This window comes from Lynx canadensis, chromosome B1 (assembly GCF_007474595.2).
Source record: "Lynx canadensis isolate LIC74 chromosome B1, mLynCan4.pri.v2, whole genome shotgun sequence".
Lineage (NCBI taxonomy): Eukaryota > Metazoa > Chordata > Mammalia > Carnivora > Felidae > Lynx > Lynx canadensis.
In genome coordinates this window covers 150159229-150182880 of record NC_044306.2, presented here as the reverse complement: position 1 = coordinate 150182880, position 23652 = coordinate 150159229, and the positions used below count along the sequence as shown (strand labels likewise).

General features: G+C 37.2%; 1 protein-coding gene across 1 annotated transcript in view; it reads right to left on the bottom strand.

The window, feature by feature from the left end:
- The window catches only part of TMPRSS11E (transmembrane serine protease 11E), a 61943-nt gene that overhangs the window by 16205 nt on the left and 22086 nt on the right, over window positions 1-23652 (bottom strand). The window contains 4 exon segments of the mRNA XM_030314495.1: window positions 1672-1739; window positions 4098-4219; window positions 9226-9350; window positions 11038-11123. Coding sequence (XP_030170355.1) covers window positions 1672-1739; window positions 4098-4219; window positions 9226-9350; window positions 11038-11123 — 401 coding nt within the window.

The following is a 23652-nucleotide window of genomic DNA, read 5'->3' as shown; positions in this document are numbered from 1 at the left end:
CCCAGCTATTCAATTTATCTCTCACCTTATCACAACAAACCTTCTTGAAAGGGTAAATTACACTGTGCCTCATATTTACTTCCTTGCAATCTACTTCCTCCCTTTCCATCCCACTGAGTCTTTTCTGTACACTAAATGACTTCCTCATTGGCATATCCAGTTAATTATTTCTGGTCATATTACTTGGTCTCTCAGGAGTATTTGCCAATGCTGACCATTCCATGCTTGAAACTTTTTGTCTTTTGTATCAGTGGTGCCTTTCTCATGATATCTCTTTTTCTTTCTCCTTCCCTATTTCCTTGGCTCCTATTTTTTCCCCATCTCCTTAAGTATTATTTTCTTCAGGCTTTCTTCATCATCATTTTTTTCCTTGCATTACCCTTTTTCTGAAAAATTCTGGTTACATCCACACTCTCTAGTACTTTGATTGAGAATGGGCAAAGGCATATCTTCAACTCAGCTCCCTTTTCCTCCCCCGAGTGAGACTCGTATTTCAGGCTCATGTCCCTAGTATCTCAGCTTAAAATCTGTAAGATTAACTTCATCTTTTGTACAAACTTGCATTTCTTCCCACTGATTGCAGAAAAAATACTAATGAGTAAGAAGGTTACTAAGATGAAGAGGTAAACAAATTGGAAAGTGATTTGGAAGGTAGAACTGGAAGAACATGGTTATTCATAAAATGTGAGGGGCCCAGGAAATGGAGGAGTGTAGGATGATGTCCAGGTTTCCCATTAGTGTCAGTGGGTTTCACTTGAGTTAGAGAATTTTCTGTGGAACCTACATGTGGAGATGTGCATGGGCAGGCAGATAGCTCTAGAAATCAGAAAAACAGTTTAGATTGGAAATAGAAATTTGGATTTCGATAGTATGAAGTCATGTGGGTGCATGAAGTCCCCTTGAGAGAGTGAAAATTTAAGGATTGGAGAAGTAGATACAGATCCAAGAAAGAATAGTATTTCAAATCCCAGGGAATACAGACTTCTCAGAAGAAAGTGGTCAAAGTAACACCTCATTTAGAGATGTTTAGACATTTAGAGATGTCAGCTAAATGATAGACTGAGAGGTAACTTGCAGTTTTTGTCATTGAAATGATACTGGAAACAGCTCTCATTCTGTTTTTTAAAAATACAAATAATTTTTATTAAGACAATATATTATTTAAGATACTTATATAGTATTTTGCTTAAAATGTTGTGCTCTGAACTTCTATTTATTGATGGTAGATGATCAGATCTGGAATTTTCTTAAATAAATATTTGGAGCAGAAAGAGACAGAGATGAAAAAAGTAAACAAAATTCATAAAGAGGAGAATGAAGAGGGTAAGACAAACCTCATCTACTATGCTATTTTATAGAGGGAAAAATTGGTTATTAAACTAAGGTATATGGCTTAGGTCCCTATTTTTGTAATTAGATTCCCAAAGAACAATTCAATAATATAGCCACCAATAATACTCGTCCCTTACCTCACCTTGCAAATGCTTTCTTATGGATTTAGAGAATGAGTAAAGCAAATTATAATCCGTGCCTTAGAACAGTTGTCAAATGAATATTGGTTTAATTGAATTATATAATATCATTAATATTTCCAATAGTATTTATTACTAGCCAAGTTAACAGCTTTAGTTTTAAATTATATTCAGAAGTCAGCATTTTAGATTTACATACCTGAACCTGATAATGTGAGGCTTGACAAACTCTCCCCTCAATGGAGATTTATGAAATGCATTTTTTACCTGTTCCAAAGATATTCAACATACATCAGCAAGAATAATTTTCTACAAGTCAATTTAAAGCTCTATGGAAAATTTAAAAACAAAACAAAGCAAAACAAGAAACATTAATCAACATTTCACAATTCACTCAACTTGAAGAATCTCAAAGAATCTTTTCTGGTATTCTACTCAGTAATTTCAACTGAACTCTGCCTTAGGAGTTATCTGGGAACCACAGTAGCTGGCCAAGAATGACATCTGCTGTGTACACTCAGAAAGAGACTAAAAAGGAATAAACACACTGTTTTATGAAAAGAAAGAGTAAATATTCATACCCTGAGATACAGACTTCTACCGTAGGTAAACAAAGGAAATTGAATAGTTCCGCCAACTGATGGTTGGATCATAGATGTGGGTGTATGACAGTGTCATGTGGTTCTTAAACCTTGTGAAGAAGTTACCAAATATCCTGGCATTATCTGCACCCACTTCAGTACTCAAAATGCTCTTAGAAAGGCCCATGTGAACTAGGATACTTAGCCTAATATGTTCTGTAAGGTTTACTTTAATAAGATACCAGAATGTATCTTGTGGAGATATTTGTTACTATAATTAAGAATTCTATCCAACTTGGAGCTCCTGGGTGGCTCAGTCGGTTAAGCGTCTGACTTCATCTCAGGTCATGATCACATGGTCCGTGAGTTTGAGCCCCGCGTGGGGCTATGTGCTGACTGCTCGGAGTCTGGAGCTTGCTTCCAATTCTATGTCTCCCTCTCCCTCTCTGCCCCTCTCCAGCTCGTGCTCTGTCTCTGTCTCTGTCTCTCTCTCTCTCGGTCTCAAACATAAATAAAAACATTTAAAAAAAATTTTTTTTAAAGAATTCTAGCCAAATTAAAATTTTAAATTAGAAGTCAAGGTAAACATGTCAAGTATTTCTTGGTTTCAAGTGTGTGAATATTAACCAAACACAGTTACTACAAGCTAGTGATTGACTGACAGGAACAATGAGCCTTTTTATTCTTTCATATCTTTTGCTGACTCCTCTTTGTGCCCAAGAGCAGTTACTTCAATTATAAGACAGATCAGCATAGTACAAGTGAGTCCTCTAATGACAACATTCACTTGGATATTTTTATTTAAGGGCTTATATTTAATCAAATAATTTAAAAATTGTTATTAATTTTAAGAGTGTTCAAGAGTCCTATCTATATTCCTTCATACGTAAATCATTTTGGATCTTATAAAATTTCTTTTAGTGAATGTCAAAAAACAAGGCAAATAGTTGCATCTTTTTTGACCTTTTTAGTTCCATTTTCTTTTCTTTATTTTATATATATACATATATATGTGTATATATATATATATATATAGTCTTAGAAGAGAGTATATTCATATACAGTCTATATATATGTGTATATGTATATATATAATATAGTTTTAGAAGAGAGTATATTCAGATATTTTCCTGATTTGTTGTTTATAAGTACAAATTCAACCAGGATTTGACCCCCTCCTTACAAATGTATTTAAATCCTCAGGCTTCTAGTCTATTAGGCAGTTTCTATGCACATAACTGCCATTATGTTCTCACTCAGGATATTGGATATGGAAGACAATTTTAAAATTATCTAGTCTAATACCTTAATTTTCACATAAGAAAATTTGTCCAGAATGAAAATTGGTAACAGGTGGTTCTAAAACTAAGTGTCCCAACTTCTAGTTTAGGGTATTTTCCATCACATCATATGCCACAAATTACCTCATACACTGTCAGGAAAAGTCCAAATTATTCTCTAAGTAATCTGATAATGATTCGAATCATCACACAGACTGTTGCTCTCTTGGCCTAAACTGATAATTTTTCCACTTTTTAAAATATTTGATTCATCTCTGAGGATGAATGTTGATGTCTTAAAGGTAGAGATGAGTATCCATGTATTTCCTATAGACTCATATACCAAAAACCAGCCCAAGGTCAGATATTTTTGAATACCAAAATACCATTCAAGTATGTGTCTGAATAGTTTCAGTCTCATGGTCTTTTGCTCAAGGTGTCTTCTATAGGATACAACAGTCATATTTTGGGTCACCCTCACATTCCCAAAATTCCTGGACTCCACTCATCAAGATTGTAGCACTAGCTATTGAAGAGCAAGTAGGAGGGACATGAAGGAAGTCTACAGTTCACTTGCCTCAGCCCTGCAAGGTGTGCTCTCCAAGTCATGTACTGTCAGTTTGTTTTATATCTTTCAGGCAGGGCTGCTTCCCATTTTTCAAAGATACACAAGATCAGTTGAATGGATGTTTTGGAAGCTAGGTACCAAAACTTATGATATAAAGTGATTGCAAATGCCTAGAAATGGAGAAAAAAGTGCTTACCATTGATTCAATTTTCTGGCTCATTTCAGTGAAATTTTTAGAAGCCTCTTTTCCAAAGTCATCATATAGTTTGTTACTTGTAAATGACAATGTGCTATAGTAATTGTAGGTCTTCCTTTGGTCTATGAGGAGAGAGGGAAAAAAACCCATAATACTTTTAATTAGATGTGTGTAAAACATCATTATTTCCCTGTTTAGACCAGAAAGAGTGTCCTACCCCAGGTCGTCATCTCCATTATCTTGCCCTGAGCTTCCTGGTTATCTCAGAATAAAAAACAACACTCATCATCATAAGATTTAGAGTGTAAAAGCCATAAGAAATGCTTGGTGTTCCTGCGGGCTGATTAGTCATTTGTTACCCATTCCTGAATTAGCCACGAGAGGCAGCAAGTTACACCATCAGAACGTACAAACAAGAATGGACTCAGCAGTCAGCGAAAGATAAACATCATATGATTTCACTCATATGTGGAATTTAAGAAATGAAACAGATAAACAGAGGGGAAGGGAAGGAAAAATAAGATAAAAACAGAGAGGGAGGCAAACCATTTGAGACTTTTAAATACAGAGAAAAAACTGAGGGTTGCTACAGGGGTGTTGAGTGGGGAATGGGCGAAATGGGTGATGGGCATTAAGGAGGGACCTTGTGGGAATGAGAATTGGGTGTTATATATAAGTGATGAATCACTAAATTCTACTCCTGAAACCATCATTACACTATAAGTTAACTTACTTGGATTTAAATTTTTTTAAGAAGTGTCAAAATAAAATGGACTCAGAAGTTTCCAAAGAGTAAACTTATTTTTTTTTTGTTTTTTTTTGTTGTTGTTTTTTTGTTTTTGTTTTTTTTTGAGACAGAGAGACAGAGCATGAACGGGGCAGGGGCAGAGAGAGAGGGAGACACAGAATCGGAAGCAGGCTCCAGGCTCTGAGCCATCAGCCCAGAGGCCTACGCGGGGCTCGAACTCACGGACCACGAGATCGTGACCTGAGCTGAAGTCAGACGCTTAACCGACTGAGCCACCCGGGCGCCCCTAGTAAACTTACTATTATATTCCAGAAGTAGATTTCTTCCAATTCAGGAAACTACATATCAATTCTGGCCACAGGGACCATAGTGTAAGAAAATGTTTTGGGGCTAAAGAAGGAGATAAGGGTAGAGATGAAAATGCTTGGAGTTCAGGTAGAGAGCTAGAGCTGCCATCTGACATAACCTTCCAGGGACACTTAATTTCACCTGACTCCCTTCTCACTCCACTTATTTTCTCCCACCAGCCATAAGGAGTGTCCTGTTTCCTTAGCCATTGTCTACACTTTCTTCATCCGGTTTAAGCAGCCCTCATTTTGGGCCTGCTGAAAATTAACGCAGTATTCATCTACCCTTCTATACCTGAAGCAAGCATGGGACCTTAAGAAGATTCATTATTTCAACAAATATTAATTCTTCTATGAAAGACTCTGTGTTGAGTATTAGGAATATAATGGTGATCAAGACAGTTGTGTGTGGTTATTGTAGGAGAATGGAGTGTGCCTTACGCAATCTCAATTTCTTTCCTCTTCTCTCTTGCTTCTCATTCTTTTCCTCTTCACTTGAACCCCAGAGGAAAGGGAAACTAACATTAGTTTACTATAATCTCCATGGGAAGGCAGTATGTCCACATTTAACAGGTAAAGACTACAGTCTCTGAAATGTAAGGAAATTGCCCAACTCTAACATGACATAGCCAGAAAAGACAGAACTGGATTTCAAGTCAAGCTCTAATTCTCATAACACAAACTTTCTTTACATACCACTTTTTGGGTGGGAAAAACCAAACCCACTCACTGAAGCTGTATAAGAAGTCTCTCATACATAAGAGTTTTGGGAAAAAACTACTGGTAAATTTCAAAAGAATATCCGAGCCATCCAGAGGATTTGGTTGGGTTGGCAAGGCTAGGGAATGGCTAAGGAATGGTCAGTGATGCAAAAGATGTTGGATGGCAGCCTGAAATGTTAGGACCTCCTGGAAATGAGCCACCAAAGTGAGGTGCTAGGGAGGTTTTGCCTTGTTCCCTCTTTCCTTACCTCCCTTTCACTGAACGGTCTTGCCCTGAAAGGCCAGAATGACCTGAAATCCAGGAAGTTCCCCGGAAATACACATAATCCCAAAGAAGCTTTTTAATTTATTGAAATACTGAACATTGGGTCTAAATTGGGCATAATAATCCTCATTTCTAATAAGCTCCCATGTAATACTACTGGTGGGGTACCTATCCCCTCACTGAAAAGTAGAGATAACTGACTTATACATATTATTCTTATTCTGTTTTAAATTATTTGATTGACTTTTTGAAACTGCCATTTGTATAAGCCAAATATGCTCAAATATGACAACTTCATATGTTTCACCCAAATGAACAACTTATCTGTAGTCAATATTTTACTTTGTTGGAGAGACTCAAATAGGTCACCAAGAGTCAAAATATATTCCCAGTTGCCAAAATTATATGGCATGTGTAGTTGTTGGGAAATATTATTGAGGAATATTAACAGAAAAGTAAGAAAAATAAGGATGAACACTAGTTTGCTGATAATTTTCTAACAAGTTCCTGAATCTGTAACCTATAAGGATATTGCTCATAAGAGAGTCACCTCCTGTCAGACAATTTACAAAAGGGCAAAAAGGCAGACCTAAAGGCCCCTGGATAGAAGCCGCCCACACAATTCTATGCTGTCCTGGACTTTTTGCCAAAATGATGTTTTTTTCAAGGTGAATTACTTCCATCCTAACCTGTCTGTTTCCGTAACTATTTGGTTTAGTTGGTTATCTAGGTGTGCCAACTCCTCAATGCTCATGTGCTATATCCACTCTGTTCTTTGTTTATATCTCCAAACAGAGGGCGGGTCATACATGTAAGACAGTAACACATATCACAACAATCACTATTTATTCAGATGTGCTGTGTGGGCAGTGGAAGTTGAGTGTTCCATATTACCATACTGATCATCCAGACAATAGGATCCAGGAACAAGTTACTGGAAAAACCTTGCCAGGTTTTCATTTTATGCATGTGAGTAAGATTTGTAAGCCTTATAATGCATGGCTTAGAAAAAGCAAAGGAGAAATAGTAAGAAACATTTTCTCTCACTTCAGTAATGAAACCTCTAGCATTACTAGGAATTCCTTGTGAAGTCAGACAAACCAAAGTATGCCCCCATGAAGATATCATACATATGATTTACTAATCTTTTTTTAAGTTTATTTATTTTGAGAGAGACAGAGACAGCATGAGCAGGAGAGGGGCAGAGAGAGAAAGGGAGAGAGAGAATCCCAAGCAGGCTCTGCATTGTCAGCACAGCCCAATCCGGGACTCAAACTCACGAGCCGTAAGATCATGACCTGAGCTGAAACCAAGAGTCAGACACTTGACAGACTGAGCCACCTAGATACCCCTCACTAATCTTTATCATACAGTGCTAGGCATCTGTAGAGAGAAATAATGATGTTTATAATATAATGAGACTCAATATATTCATAACAGAACTATAGAATTAAGTTATTTTAGCCATTCTTTTTTTTTTTAATTAAAAACATGCTCCAGGGGCGCCTGGGTGGCGCAGTCGGTTAAGCATCCGACTTCAGCCAGGTCACGATCTCGCGGTCTGTGAGTTCGAGCCCCGCGTCGGGCTCTGGGCTGATGGCTCAGAGCCTGGAGCCTGTTTCCGATTCTGTGTCTCCCTCTCTCTCTGCCCCTCCCCTGTTGATGCTCTGTCTCTCTCTGTCCCAAAAATAAATAAACGTTTGGGGCGCCTGGGTGGCTCAGTCGGTTGAGCGTCCGACTTCAGCTCAGGTCACGATCTCGCGGTCCGTGAGTTCGAGCCCCGCGTTGGGCTCTGGGCTGATGGCTCGGAGCCTGGAGCCGGCTTCCGATTCTGTGTCTCCCTCTCTCTCTGCCCCTCCCCCGTTCATGCTCTGTCTCTCTCTGTCTCAAAAATAAAAATAAAACGTAAAAAAAAAAAAAAATTTTTTTTTTAAAAAAATAAATAAATAAATAAACGTTGAAAAAAAAATTAAAAAAAAAAAAAAACATGCTCCAGAGAAATCATCAAAATATAGATACTCCAAATTTAAAGATTTGTGTGTGGGCAAATTCTACCAAAACAAGTATTTACTTTAAATATTTTTACTTTAAACTACCCAGAAATGGTCCACCTTGCTTTAGAAATTGAGATTGGATTTGAGATTAGAATTGAGATTATGTCTGCTAGTGGAAGTAGATAACCAATTTACTGATCATACTGTCTCTTTATAGGAAAGCAACTTGTGCAAATTTGCAATTAAATTTGAATCAAGTGATTAGCTTCTTTGGTTACAGTGTCTTGACATCAAAGAATTAGTCACTAAGGGAGATATTAAGCCAATAGGTCATAGTGGAGTCAAGTAATTACAACCCCAAGCAAAGTAGAGGGAAACTTCAGAAGGGTTGTTATAGAAGAATAGTCCTAAAGCACCCTGGGGACCTTTCTAATAACATAGCACACTCATGGTTCATCTAGACGTGAGACACCTGACTACCAGAGTGAACCTCTTTATAATTAACCTTCTCAGCATATCCTATCCTCTTTAATCACATGTAATATATTCCGAGATTAGATTTAAAATAACAGAAATGGGCACTTATTCAACAATATATCATTATGAGCATTTTTCTATCTTACTCGTAAAGAATAGAGCCTACTTCTCTCTGATCCTTGATTATGTAATTAATTTATTGGGCTCTCAGGATTTCAATAAGTTGGAATAATTTTAAATCAAGGTGATTGTCCTATGTCTTCAAACAACTCAACACAGTGGACTCTAACTCTCCTATGGTCTTCCTATTTAATATTTGATTATCGCTTATTAACGAATATTAAAACTAGCATGCTATTCCCAGCAGGAAGCATTGCTACATCAAAGATAGATGAAAGAATCCTTCTTGGCTTGTGAGGATTAAGTAAGAGACAGGTAGGTAAAGAATTCTTTGTACCAGCTATGCAAATAAGTTGTGGGCATGAATGAATAGGCCTGAGGCAAATCAAAACTGGAATGCACAAGAGGAAATATTTGGGGGTAAATCACATGATGCCAGGGCAGCCCATACTTACTGTATCTCACATAATGAACAGTAAGTCCAATGCACACTGCCAGGACAATCAGGGATATAAAGGTGATGAGGCCAATAGCCCAGGGCTCCAAACAAGTTCTCTTTCTGGCCCTCACCACAGCTCGCCTGAGAAAGAAAGCAAATAAATGGGTTATATCACAGTATGTGCCACATGTATTCCTTAGTTAAAGCAGACATTTCTGGGGAATTCAGGACACTCAGGTGGTAGAGTACTGTTCTGGTTTAGCGCACACCCTGGTCCCAGGCTGCTGAAGCTAATCCCGGCCTCTGGTTGCCTGACCTTAGGCAAGTAATTTGACATCTCTGTGCCTGTTTCCTCATCCATAACGTGAAGATGATAATGACAGTACGTATCTCATTGGATTTTTAAATTTTTTTTAAACTTTTATTTATTTTTGAGACAGAGAGAGACAGAGCATGAATGGGGGAGGGGCAGAGAGAGAGGGAGACACAGAATCGGAAGCAGGCTCCAGGCTCTGTGCCATCAGCCCAGATCCCGACGCGGGGCTCGAACTCACAGGCCGCGAGATCGTGACCTGAGCTGAAGTCGGACGCTTAACCGACTGAGCCACCCAGACGCCCCTCATTGGATTTTTGTAAGGATTATATGAATTACTATATGTAAAGTGCCTACCACAGTGCCTGGCATGTAGAAAGTGCTGTGTAAGTGTTAGTTATGATTTACAGAGCTGGCTAGGTTCAAAATACTGAGTTAGGCACTGTAGAGGTTATAAAAATGTTTAAAGCCTATTTCTACCACTCTAGAATCTTAAATAGTCCATGAAACGCATTACAGCTTGATCTATACTATTCCAGATAGAATTTCTAATTCTATTCTCCTTCAGTTTTTCTAATTTGTCTCCAAACAAACTTTGAGGATACACATAAAAGATACCCAGAACTCTCTTCCAAAGAACCTGTTTGACTCCAAATTTCAGTAACACTGCAGGAAATCCCTTCTGTGTAAGATTCCCTCAAGCTCTCCCATTTGTTCTTTCTTCAAAAGCATGTTACTGAAAAATGTTTGTCAACCAGGTTTTTGTTTAATTATCACAGTTGCTGTTCCCTTGTGCTATAATAGTTGCTAAGCAAACTCAAAAGTTGGAGAAAATAAAATAATAAGTCAGAGTTGCTGTTATTTTAAATAAGGATTCTGTTATTTTATCAACGTTTATTTATTTTTGAGACAGAGAGAGACAGAGCATGAACGGGGGAGGGGCAGAGAGAGAGGGAGACACAGAATCGGAAACAGGCTCCAGGCTCTGAGCCATCAGCCCAGAGCCCGACGCGGGGCTTGAACTCACGGACCGCGAGATCGTGACCTGGCTGAAGTCGGACGCTTAACCGACTGCGCCACCCAGGCGCCCCAAGGATTCTGTTATTTTAAATGTCTTGAGATACTGGTAGAATCATTGGCACGTATGCTTGTCTCCAGAGCACTGTCTGGTACATGAGGACTGGTGAGAAAGTGTGGTGCTATCCTGGAGGAACACAGGAAGTTCAACCAAAATAAGGAGGACTCTGAGTCACCTCTTTCCTTAGTAGCTATGCAACTTGGAAAAATCATTTAAACTCTGAACTAAGTTGCCCATTCATTGATAAGGGACAGGATAGCCATTCTGTCTAAAGCACATGATTGATTGCAGAATCCTGCATGAGGTCATGAATGTGAAAACTTCTTGCAAACTGGAAAGCATTTTGCAATAAATAATTTTTGCTTACAGGAATCAAGGGGACTCTGTTTCCAGTTATGTAGGACGAGGAAGTGATATCATTTTGGTCCCTATCATACCTCATCATACCCTGGCTCTGTCTCGATGTTTTATTCTGTGGGAACACTGTCGCAGAAGTCAATACTATCATCATTGAGATATGATTCTGAAAACACAGAGATATAGGGAAAGACTCCAGAGACTCTGTTTGGTCTCCTCCCTTGTTCCTGTGATTTTCCTATGGGATTATAGCCAAGGAAACTTCACCTTCCTCTCCCCCGTCTCTTCAATCTTCAGTCCTCCCTTGAGTGATATTCCAAACACCTGATCCTAGAATGGCAATTACTGCAATATAAAAGACTGCTCCACGAGGAGGTTATTATTTTTTATGTGCAAATGTGCCTAAGAACCTAAAAACTGATCCCTGCTCCTTCATCTCTGAATGCTTGCTATTCACCTGTTGCAGAAGAAAGGAGATGGATATAGCAGACGTAAGCAAAACTTTGGGGGGAATGTGGGGAGGGAAGGGCTTCTCAACTAATATCAAAACATGCCAGATGAAGAATATGAATTTGTAATTGTTGGAAATGTGCTGTAATTATCAAAAATATATTATCACTATGTAGAGTTGTGAAATATGGCAGAAATTCTAATTGTTCTATGATAACTTTTAATCAAGACAGCAAAGTAAAACAATGCAGCTGTTAAATTGATGGGGTAAATCTAGAAGTATTAACATTCAAATAGTCAATGATATATTTTAATGAAAAAATGTTGCAGAAATATATGCATTCTGTGTTCCAGTTTTTAAATAATGAAACTACATGTGTGCATAGCAAAATGTAGAGAAAGAGACACAAAATTACTAATAGCAAGAAGTGGAATAGCAGAAATATGAGAGACTTTCATTTTATTTACTTTTTGTGTTATGATGCATTCATTTTTTAAAAACCACAAACATAATAGCTTTTGAATTAAACAAAAGAGAGAGAGAGATTTTTAAAAAGGTAAGAAAAAATTAACAAGGAAGATTATACCTGTCTTTTTATGGATTTCCCATCACTATTGTGCCCAAGGTACTGTCCTAACCCCCACGATTCACAACAATTTTGGTGATGCTCTGTCTTTGGTAATTTGAAGGGACAACAGGGACAGCATGGGACAAAGAGAAAAGGGAATCTACCAAAAACACTTTGAATAAACAATTAAGAGAGTCTGATTCTGAGTCCTGCCACCAATTTATTTATTGTATAATCTTGTACCAATAGATTCTCTTATTCTCTCTCTTATTTTCTTCAGGTCAAAACCAGAGATAATAATTTCAGACCCCACCTAACATGATGAGCTATATAGAGATTAAAATGGTAAAAAATTTTTTATTACTCTGGGTTCACAAGTAGAAAACAGTCAGCAAGGACTGTTATTAGTATCGTTATTTTCATTATTAATAATAATGGTAATGACCACATTGCTGAGATGTTAGTCATCTGAAACATTATCTCTTCTCTTCCCAGTCTATATGGCATTGTTTTTCAAACTGATTCACCCTGTTTCTTAATTACTTTTTTTGTTGCTCTCTCAGAAAGAGATCCAATACTGAATTATTCCTAATTACATGTGGTTGAAGTATGCTCAAAAAAAATAGGTAAAATGGAGGAATAAAGTGCCTATCAATAGACACTTAATGTAATTAACCCCTCTTGTACAGAAATCCTGTCCAACGATTGTTGTGGCCTGTTGAAACTTTTCTGAACCTTTTCATGTAAAATCACACCTTCAGACAGACTAGATAAATTCTAATAGTTTCAGTGGCATCAAATTTCCTTTTTTCTGTGATTTTTCTTTTCGGTTTGAGGATATGTGTGATTAGATAATGAATATAGCAAGTGAATACAGCAAATAAAATATGGGTACATTTTTAGAAGCCTAAAATGGCCAAAAGATAAGTAATATGTCCAGAGTTGTATTATCATTATCATTTCCTAATGTGTCAATTTAGAATGGTACTAAAAAAGAAAAGCAGAGATAACAACAAAAAGGCAAGGGCAAAAAAAAAAAAAAAAAAAAAAGACACTAAGGCAAATAAACCTCATGGCAAGCACTGGAGTAAGTCAGGGCTCACAGTGCTTCAAAGGAAAGTTTATCAGCACAAGCCCGCACATCACACCACCATCATAGACTGATTAACAGTGGATCTCAAACTCTTTGCTTATTCTCTGTAACGGTAACCAGCACTGATATTCCTAGTCTGCGTGTTTCACCAGACCAGTCCAGCTGAGATGTTTTGAATGAACATGTGCACAGTATCTGTAAAGCTGATGGTTCCAAAGCATTATTATCAACTACTTCAACTACAGGTCAGCAAACTCTTCTGTCAAAGTTCAGATAGAAACTATTTTAGGCTTCCTGGGCCACACATTTTCTGTTGCAACTACTCAGCTCTGCCCTTGTAGGCCCAAAACAGCCATGGACAATATACATAAACAAATGAGCATGGCTGTGTTCCGATAAAACTTTATTTCTGTACACTGAAATTTGAATTTCATATAATTTTCATTTGTCATGGCTTTTGATTTGTTTTCAACCACGAAAGTATAAAAATTATTCTTAGCTCAAGCACTGTACAAAAACAGGTGGTGGGCCAGATTTGGCTCTTGGGCCATAGTTTACTGATGGTTGACTTAAGCAATAACCTACAAGTCAATGCAAATTGTGTTGGGAAGCTATAATAATCTTTTCATTTTCCAGTCTCATCTGCATGGCAAATTTAATGTAGTCTGTCTGCAATCCCATTGTCACTGACCTTATTCTGGAATTCTCATTAAAATTTTTCCTGTAGCTTAACAAGTTTTCTTTTCTGTCCTCCCAATCTCTGGATCACTCTCCATTTCAGTAAGCTATCTTTCTAGAAGTGATATAGCCAGTTGAGACTACTAGAAACCCAAACTGACATTCCCCCTTTTCCCCATGAGCTTTCAGGCTCTTCGCCTTTGTTTCTGCTGCCTCCTAGGTGGAGTAACAGAGTTTAAGCTCTGCTTGCATCAAAAGCTCATGTGTATTTAAGAGCCAGTTCAAAAAGTCCCCTTAGTTAGGTCTATCCCCTGCCCTGCCCCCCCCAAGCATCAGAGCATCACGTTGAAGTATGTATTCTGAACTCCTTGAGGATAGGGACTGAGCCTTACTTATATCTACATTCTCTGACTTAGATATATTCACAGAGGGAAATGAATTAAAATGACTAAACCAAATTAAACTGAATGTTTGTCAACACCATAGTGTAGGTTTTAATTTCTCTCAAAGCACTTCTAGTCTGCCTTAGCCTTGGAAAAGAACTTGGCATATTACACACAGGAAAGACAGGTCAGAAGTTGTGAAGAATAATTCATTAAGTAAACCTGATTTCCATAAAACACTTTAATGATCAAGCTTTGGGTTAATATTTCTATTTCACCTGAAAACTATGATTTTCCAACTGTGATTTGATCTATCCACTGTAAAGTGTGATCATAGTACAGAAAGTGATAAATGCAAAGGAGGGACATTAATTTCAGGAAACATGTTATCTGGGGCTATTAAGGTCTGTATATTACAATATCAAAAGAAAAGCATGAAGAAAGATACCACATAAAGTAACAACCTGGTACCTTATGACATTGCTAATCCCCTAAGTCAGCACTTAGGATTTCAAATATCAAGTAATAACTATTTTATTCAATTTTTATTACATTTTGGCACTTGTTTATTTCTTTAGCTTATTGAGTTGTGCCTGCTTGTTCTATCTACACAAATACCTCAGGTGCTTTCTCCTCTGTGGAAAACTCATACCAGTAGGCATTGGAGAGATCTTTAATCTTTCTTATACTTTGTAGAATGAGACTCTAAAAATATACAGGGTGGAATTAACATTTGTATATGTGTGCATGGATCATATATTTTCATTGCTGTTTTTTTTTAAAGAAATACAAATTACTTCTTATAAAATTGCAAATAACATATTTCTGTACTGTCAACTGTTACACAAATTTATAAAGTGTCTAATAACATCAGTCAGGCCTTTGGACTGAATTATGTGTGCATTCTCAAGAATGATAACTATGAAAATTCACATAGAGAAGTTACAATTACAACAAGGTGGTAGTCTAATTACCAAAAACCTTTTCCATTTTCTCCTTACAGCTAAGATAAATGGTAGAAGCTCATTGTTTTTATTATAAATGTTTTTATTTATATTCCATCTTGTTCTAGATTGGCTTAAGGTAACTTAAAAGGACATTAGTATAGATATAGATATATAGATATAGATATAATATAGTATATATGGTATTAAATTAAATTTAGAGATGCGAAGGGCACCTGGGTGGCTCAGTCAGTTAAGTGTCTGACTTTGGCTCAGGTCATGATCTCACAGTTTGTGAGGTTGAGCCCCACGTAAGGCTCTCTAATGTCAGTGTAGAGCCTGCTTAGATCTTCTGTCCCCCTCTCTCTCTGCCCTTTCTCCTCCACTCTCTCAAATATAGCATTTTTTAAAAGTTTTAAATTAGAGGGGCACCTGGGTGGCGCAGTCGATTAAGCGTCCGACTTCAGCCAGGTCACGATCTCGCGGTCCGTGAGTTCGAGCCCCGCGTCGGGCTCTGGGCTGATGGCTCAGAGCCTGGAGCCTGTTTCCGATTCTGTGTCTCCCTCTCTCTCTCTGCCCCTCCCCCGTCATGCTCTGTCTCTCTCTGTCCCAAAAAATAAGTTTAAATTTAAATTTAGAGAGAATTTAAATTCTCTGCAAGGAGAAAACAAAACATGAGTGAAAACATAAAATGGGAGTAATACTAAAACTATGTAATTCCTATTTAGACATTTCCTTAAGTCCGGCCACAAAATTTGTAGCTTACCAGCAACCAACTCAAAAACAAAAGTAAACAAACAGAGCAAACAAGCCAACCATGTTCAGATACATTCTTCATGGCAACCATAAAATAAATCTGATCAATTATTCAGTAGCAACGCCACATTTTTCTCACAAAAAAAAAAAAAAAACATATATAATGTAATAGTTCTATTCTCCACAATATTCCTAGCATTGAAACAAAAATTAGTTTTGTAACACTCTTAGCGTTTCCTTCATTATTGGCAGGTGACACCAATTACTACCTACTAAAAGCAATATGATGGGGTAGGGAGGGGAGCAGTATAAAATCATTCATACCAAGCTCTACAACAATTTTTAACATATCTGACAGCACTTCCTTGATTATTACTGAAATGACTCCGTAATGGGATTTCACATTGTAAAATATCTAAATATTATTGAAATTGTAGGCACAAAAACATAGTATTACTTAGTACAGTAATAAATACAGTACTTAGTACAGTAGGAAGTTTTAAATAGATATTGTGAATAAACATTGTTGATGGAAAAAACCCTACACTCATTAACTGTTAACTTAGCCAAAACCCATAGCTTAACCATTCCTATATTTAACCAACCATAAACTCAAGTAATAATATCTTTTCTGGCACCTAATTTAAATGGAAGTTGTGAAAATCACACATGTGATCATTAGACTTTGTTAAATACACATATTATATTAGTGGCAAGTATTAGTGGCAACTCAACAGGAAGGAATGTCTCTGATCTCCATTGTGTGATCATCAAGGTATTTATTAAGTTCCCAGACAGATATGGTGCAGCACAGGAAACTACAAACTAAAATTCAGGTTGACACTTAGCTTGACCTCTAGAAATATATAATCATAGGTAGATGTGGTGAAACAGAACTTAAAGATATTATTAAGAAATTAGGTATGGGTTTATAGACTTATAAATTGAGCTATCTTAATCTTTAATTCCGCAGATATATTTGCTTTCTTTTCCTCAAACTCTTTCCACTTCAAGATATTAAATTGGCACGATCTGAGTAAGGAACTTGAAAAGCCAGTTTCCCACAGAAATGTCGACAAGGGATGCCACTGCAACTAGTCGTGGGAATTGTACGCACTTAAAAGTGTAAAGAAAATAGGAATTCACAGGAAGTGGTGAGTATGTGGGCGGCAGGTCTTATTAGAAGAAAAATAGTTGAGAAACCTCAGTTTGGGGCTGCTCTGAGGCTAATATATAAACTTTCAGAAACTGTTTGTAACGTTAGATATCTTCCTACCAAATCTTTCTCATAACTTGCTTAGATGCCTCCTATGAGAGTTGGCATGATATAGTAGAAAATAGCTCTGAACTATAAAACCAGTGACCTGCATCTTAGTCCTGAGGGTTCTACTTAAGGATTAAGTCCTTTCTGGGGCGCTTGGGTGCTCAGTCAGGATAGCCTCCGACTTTAGCTCAGGTGGTGATCTTGTGATTCGTGAGTTCAAGCCCCGTATGGGGCTCTGTGCTGACAACTCAGAACCTAGAGCCTGCTTCAGATTCTGTGTCTCCCCGCTCTCTCTGCCCCTCCCCGCTAGTGTTCCGTCTCTCAAAAAAATACGTTAAAAAAATTTTAAGGATGAAGTCCTTCATCTGAGCCTGAAGTTTCTCAGCTGAAAAACCTGAGAGCATATGCAACATCACACAAATTCCAGCATCCCTTAATCTCCAACTTGCACCATTGTTGCACGTGCTCTCATTTTCTTCATTTGTTAAAAAAAACAATGGGGACTTTAACTGATCTAAATGCTCTTTAATTTCCAGCAAAGTTAGTGTTCCATGTCTCACATGACTTAAAAATGCTTAATATTTTTGTAATAAAAATTCAGCATTTATCAAACAAGTAGCTTTAACATAATTTTCTCTGGTTGCCACATGCCAGATAACTGGAACAAAGTAAGGGATTACAAGTAAGGGACTGCAAGTGATCCAAGTTTTGTAAGAGGAAGTCATAAAATGTCTTTACTGCTTGCCTCCTAAGCCAGTTTAAAAATCCCTAGACCCATGACATTTCATTTTACATAAAACAGTAAAGGCCCTTAAAATTGGAACATATCCATTGAAACACATGCTAAGACTCTATGGTGTCTTCCAGGTTGCTGTTTTCCTGCAAACACTGTTAGCCACAATCGAAGAATCCCTCCAGTAGTCTAGAAACTCCTGTTATAATATCTGAATTCATTTGTCAATGAAGGACAATTGGAAAATTACTGATTCTGTTAATATTTATATTATTCTTCCAGATGTGAGATTTCTTGATTAATGAATCCCCTGCCCCAGTTGTTGACCTGTAATATATGAAAGTGTTGGGTCTTAACTCTTGAATGGAACACAGAATTTATAAAATTGATCATTATATAATTACATTAATAATACCCTAACATATTGGCATTTAATGATAATAATGAAATATGCTCAGATCCTGTTAGAATAAGGTAGAACTTGCTGTGCAAATCAATACCATAAAATTATAAAGGCAGTGTTTTTTTATCCAAAAGAATAAAATATTTTCAGTTACCAACACCCACGGCTTTAATTCATATCTATATGCTGATGGCTACCAAATCCATAACTGCAGCTCAGATCACTTTGCTAACTTCAGACCCATATGTCTACTGCCTGCTGTCATCACATAGAGGATACACTTACCATCGTTCAAACTTAACATGTCTGTAGTAGATACTTGTAAATGTATATCCCAAATATTTTCTTCTTATTAATAGAATTTTTGATATTTGGTTAAGCACGTGGCCATCTGGAAAATAGAATAGTGTCCCTTGTCCATAGGAGTCACCGTGTGAGTAAGTTCTGACTAATGAGTCTCTATTCCAGTGGGTGGAATCCTGATGTGCATTTCATAGCTAGAATGCATATGTGCTAGTTGGAGCTCAGGCAATCATATTGGACCGTGATTTAGAGGATGTATATTCATTGCTAGTGGGACAGCACAACAGCAGGAGCCTAAATTCCTGATTACTTTGTTAATCTCCTCCCAGGTTTACCTGTTTGCCTCCAGACTTGTTTATATTAATTCCCTTTTATATAAACCTCTGTTACCCTAAATTTCTTGTCACTCCTACATAGAGAAATCCAATGCTATTAAAATATGCAAAACAGATTAATTGCAATCAAGGTAAATTGCCACTTTTATGTAATTATCTTTGTGAAAAGAGAACATCAAGAAATATATTACTAACTTTTTAATAGTTTCTGTATATGGAAAATATGATAAAATACTTTTAGTTAATATTCTCTAGCAGCTGATTTTAAGATACTCTTGATTATGCTCTATGACTTTAAACAAAGGACTTCCATTTCCGTGTCTGGGCTTTGGCATCAAACTCATTGGCATCCATGAGTTTGGATTTAGTCCTGGCTCTGCCTCTCACTAGCTAAGTGGCTCTGAAATTACTCACTCTCTCTAAGTCTACATGTCCCCACCTATAAATGGGGCTAATGATAGGACCTAAGTATAGGGTTCTTCTGAGGGTTAAACAAAATAACACCTATAGAGCAATTGCCATCAGACCAGGCACATAATAAAGGTTCAACAACTGTTGGCTCTTGTCATTATTTCCACCATAATAATGAGAAATTAATTTGTTTTCAAAGTGGGCTGAAAAATCCCTCAAGTTGCCTCATGCATGCCTAAGGGGATAAGAAAACAAAGCGAGTAAGGCTCCCAAGCCTTAGTGCCACTTCACCCACAGCAACTCTGCTCCATGTATCAGGAGTTTTCTTAGGCCTCATGTGTAAAAAGAAATTCAACTGATGAATTAAACTCCAGCTCTACCAATCACTTACTCAGAGATTTGGAAGTCTCGGTCTTCCTAATCTTTGGTTTCCCTACCTGTAAATTCACGGTACTATTAAAATTATCTACCTTACAGGGTAGTTGATAAGTACCAAATAAGAAAATATATGGTGGAATCATCTATATGTATTTTTTCCTGCTATATGTACCCTCTCTGAATTTTGCTAAATGCAACCTGACAAGCTTTTAAAGTGAACAACTAATTTTTAAAAGGTCATATATTTCTGTACATATCCAAATGGAAATAATAATAATAACAGTAGTATTTCCTAGATAATGTAGACACCTGTGTTAATTTAACTCTTCTACTTGACAATATTGGATTCAGTTTACAGGTGAACAGGAAAAACAGATCCTCTCTCTACTATTGACTGACTCACCCATTCCTGTAACCACATGCAAATTACCTAATCTTTGAACATTGAATCCCCTACTTTATAGAACACAGATAGCAATGCTGCCTGTCTACCAGGAGGAAAACTAAGAAGACTACCCATTGAATAATAACACTGTTGCTTATAATTATAGCTTTTGACACAATGGGACAGTTAAATCATCCTTGCTGTAGAACCATTGTGGTAGATACAGGAGACGGGAGGATGGTACAACATTGTGGTTAATAGCATAGGTTTAGAGTGAGATAGACCTAGGTTAACTCCCAGTTCTGCCATGTGTTACCTCTGAGCAAATAATGTTACCAACTGAGCCTCAATTTCTTCACCTATAAAATGGGTATAATAATATAATCATAGGTTGTTATAAAGATTAAATACTCATGATATTTTAAAACGGTAGTTGGCACATAGGATATGTAAAACAAATGATGGCAATTATTATTTTGTTCTTCGCTGACTCACAGGTTGACTTGAAACAAAGTGCTAAATTCTTCTGTATCTCCTTTTGCAGCTTCAAAAAAGAGACATCACCTGACATCTTCAGACAAAAGATTGCAGGAGAGAATTTAGTGATGATGTATGGTACTTCTGATTTCCCTAGCTTAGTTCTATTATTTCAGAGCTACTATTCTAAAAGTCTCACAAATTGCCCAACCACACAGGCCATGTAAGTAAGTGGGAGAAGTTCGGGCTTGCAGATTCTGGCATAACTTGATATCTCTGCAACCCATTTTTTTTTTCTCAACCTCTTAATACTTTCCTATTCTCTAATCCACTCATTTCAAATGTATTAAATTATGCTTGCAGTTGTGAGGGCATTCTTCCTAATTCTCACCCACCGTCTTTGATGAGAATATGCCCAAAGGAGTGTGCTTTATGAAGTTCTTCATGCAGTTCCTCTAAATCCTAATGCTGACAAAGCCATGGAAAGCAGCCAGAGCACCCATTTCACCACCTTCTGTCTTAGAAGACCTGCTCCACAGCTACCCAACTCACCCCATTCTCGATTACTAAAGCCATCAGGCATACTTATAAAGCTCAATGCTGATACTGAAGCACACGATGTTGCTTTTTTTCTTGAATGTTTCTATTTATTCCCTCTTTGTATTGAAACAATGGCATATTTTTGGAGGAAAGCTGACAACAATGAAAAAAATAACAAAGGTCCATTGAGACAGTTATAGTTACAACAGACAGGTGACTTCTTTCCATGATATGCCGCTCGAATTGAACTTGATTTTCATGCAATAGCAAATGTTGTAATCCTTTTTAGAAAACATGATGATGTGATTGAGGTATTATACTCTCAGTCACTGCTCACCTTTGAAACAGTGTGGAAAAGTTAGGTCACATTTTCATCTTGTTTAGTACAAAGATAGTTTTAAGAAAATTAAATAAGGGCAGTCCATGCATTCTTTAAAATGTTTCTAAAAATGTACCAATGAAAGTAAAATACATGCCACCACCTTTCCTCCTTCAGCATTTGTGTACATTATTTCATATCAATCTGTATACGATCTGTTTCTTTGCCTAGGACATTGTATAGCTATATATGCCTACACATACATGCACATTTTCTCCAGATCTGTATATGTGTGTGTGTGCATGTTTTCCCTTTCTCTATTAGAATGCAAACTTTCCAAAGACTTCTTTTAGCTCCCCGCACATGATAGACAATGTGTTATGGCAGTAACAGCATAGACTTTAGAGCCAAGAAGGCCAAGATCAGATTCTTATCTGTTTCAATATTGACTAACCCTGGACAATCTGAGCCACACTTATTTCAACTCTTAAAGGAGCAATCACAATAAGTTGGGGAGAGGGGGAAGTTGTGTGGTTTTTTTGTTGTTGTTGTTTGTTTTTCTTTCGAGAGAGAGACAGAGAGAGAGACAGAGAGAGACAGAGAGAGAGACAGAGACAGAGTGCAAGTGGGGAGGGATAGAGACAGAGGAGACACAGAATCCGAAGCAGGCTCCAGGCTCTGAGCTGTCAGCACATAGCCCCATGCAGGGTTCAAATCCACGAACTGGGAGATCATGATCTGAGCCAAAGTCAGACGCTCAACAAACTGAGCCACCCAGGTGCCACTCAATAAGTGTTTCTCAAGGTATTTCCAGAATTAAATAAGATAGTATTTTAGAAAATGTACAATACATAATAGGTGCTCAACAGATAGTTTTCTTTCTTCAGGATCCCATAGCAACTCTGGGCCTAAACCTCAATTTGGTGACCTTTCAGTATCACTATCTCTGAATTGATTTGGGTTAGAGGGTGGGGAAGGGGGATATGCTTGATTGGTTTTACGTTAAGGTTTCCCTCTAAACAAACATATTTTTGATCCATATTAAGACCCTCCCTGTTGGACACAAACTACCCAAATCATGTTTGTATCCACCCTTCAGTTCCCCTTACCTTCTGAAATTATCCTCTCTTCCTTAATCATCATCACTACATTGCATAAATGAGTACTCTTCTCCCTTGGAGGGAAAAGTGACTAGGGAGAGATTACCTCCCATTATGATATAATTATACCAATTTAAATAAAACAAAAGGCTACAGCTCTCTTAAAAGCTGACCTATTTCATTTGTGCTTTAATTCCATTCCACCTTACAAGTTCCTTTCTTTTTTATAGCTTTACACTATAATCAGTACTTCTCAAACTTTAGAGTGAATAAGAGTTACCTGGTGTAACTTTTAAAAAATGTGATTCCCATGCCTCAACCAGAGATTGATGAGAATTTCTAGGATGAGAATTGGGCTTTTCTATTTTTAATAAGCCCCCATTGAATCTAATGGAAAGGGTCCATGGGCCACACACAAACTGAGAGGTAGTTCTCACCCTACTGAGTAGAAACTAAAGTTGTCCATTTTTTTAATTTGAATATTACTCATTTCGCCTTTGTGCATCTAAATTTGTGTAGATACTGTCTATAAATTCAGTCTGTTTATCTTTCATTCTTATCAGTGGTTGCGGATAACTACAGTTAGCATATATCCCATCAAAAATAAATATATTTAATAAATATATTCTTCTCTTCCCAATCTCTTCCCTATGAACTTATTCCTAGTAAATTTTTCTTTAACCTTCTGCTCTGTGTGTGTGTGTTTATAAAATCCATGGGTTATTCTCTTCGTGCTCAAAGGATAGTATAAAATAAGAATTTGGGGGAAACGGTAGCGTTTGAAAAATAATATTTACCTGGTCCAAATTTCTTTTTACTTTTAAATTCTAAAATAGTGGTTCTCATTTAGAACAGGTGCAGTGAAGGAGGGGGCTCTCAGAAATTTGGCTAATGAGGAAGGAATGTGACATTTGATAAAACCCTCCAGTGTTTCTTATATGTTTGCCCAGCTATGAACCAATGTCCTTAGAAAGAACGTATTTCAATTACACCTCTTTTTCAAAGCCTTCCTGTTGGTGCAAATGTGCATAGTAAATTTAGTCCCTTTCCACTCTAGCCCATTCTCTTAACATCTCCTAGGCTGACAAACATAGATATGCTCCCCTTTTTTTACAGTTTTAGATCAGGGAGGAGTTTTTTGTTTGTTTATTTTGTTTTTCCCTGAGAGATATCT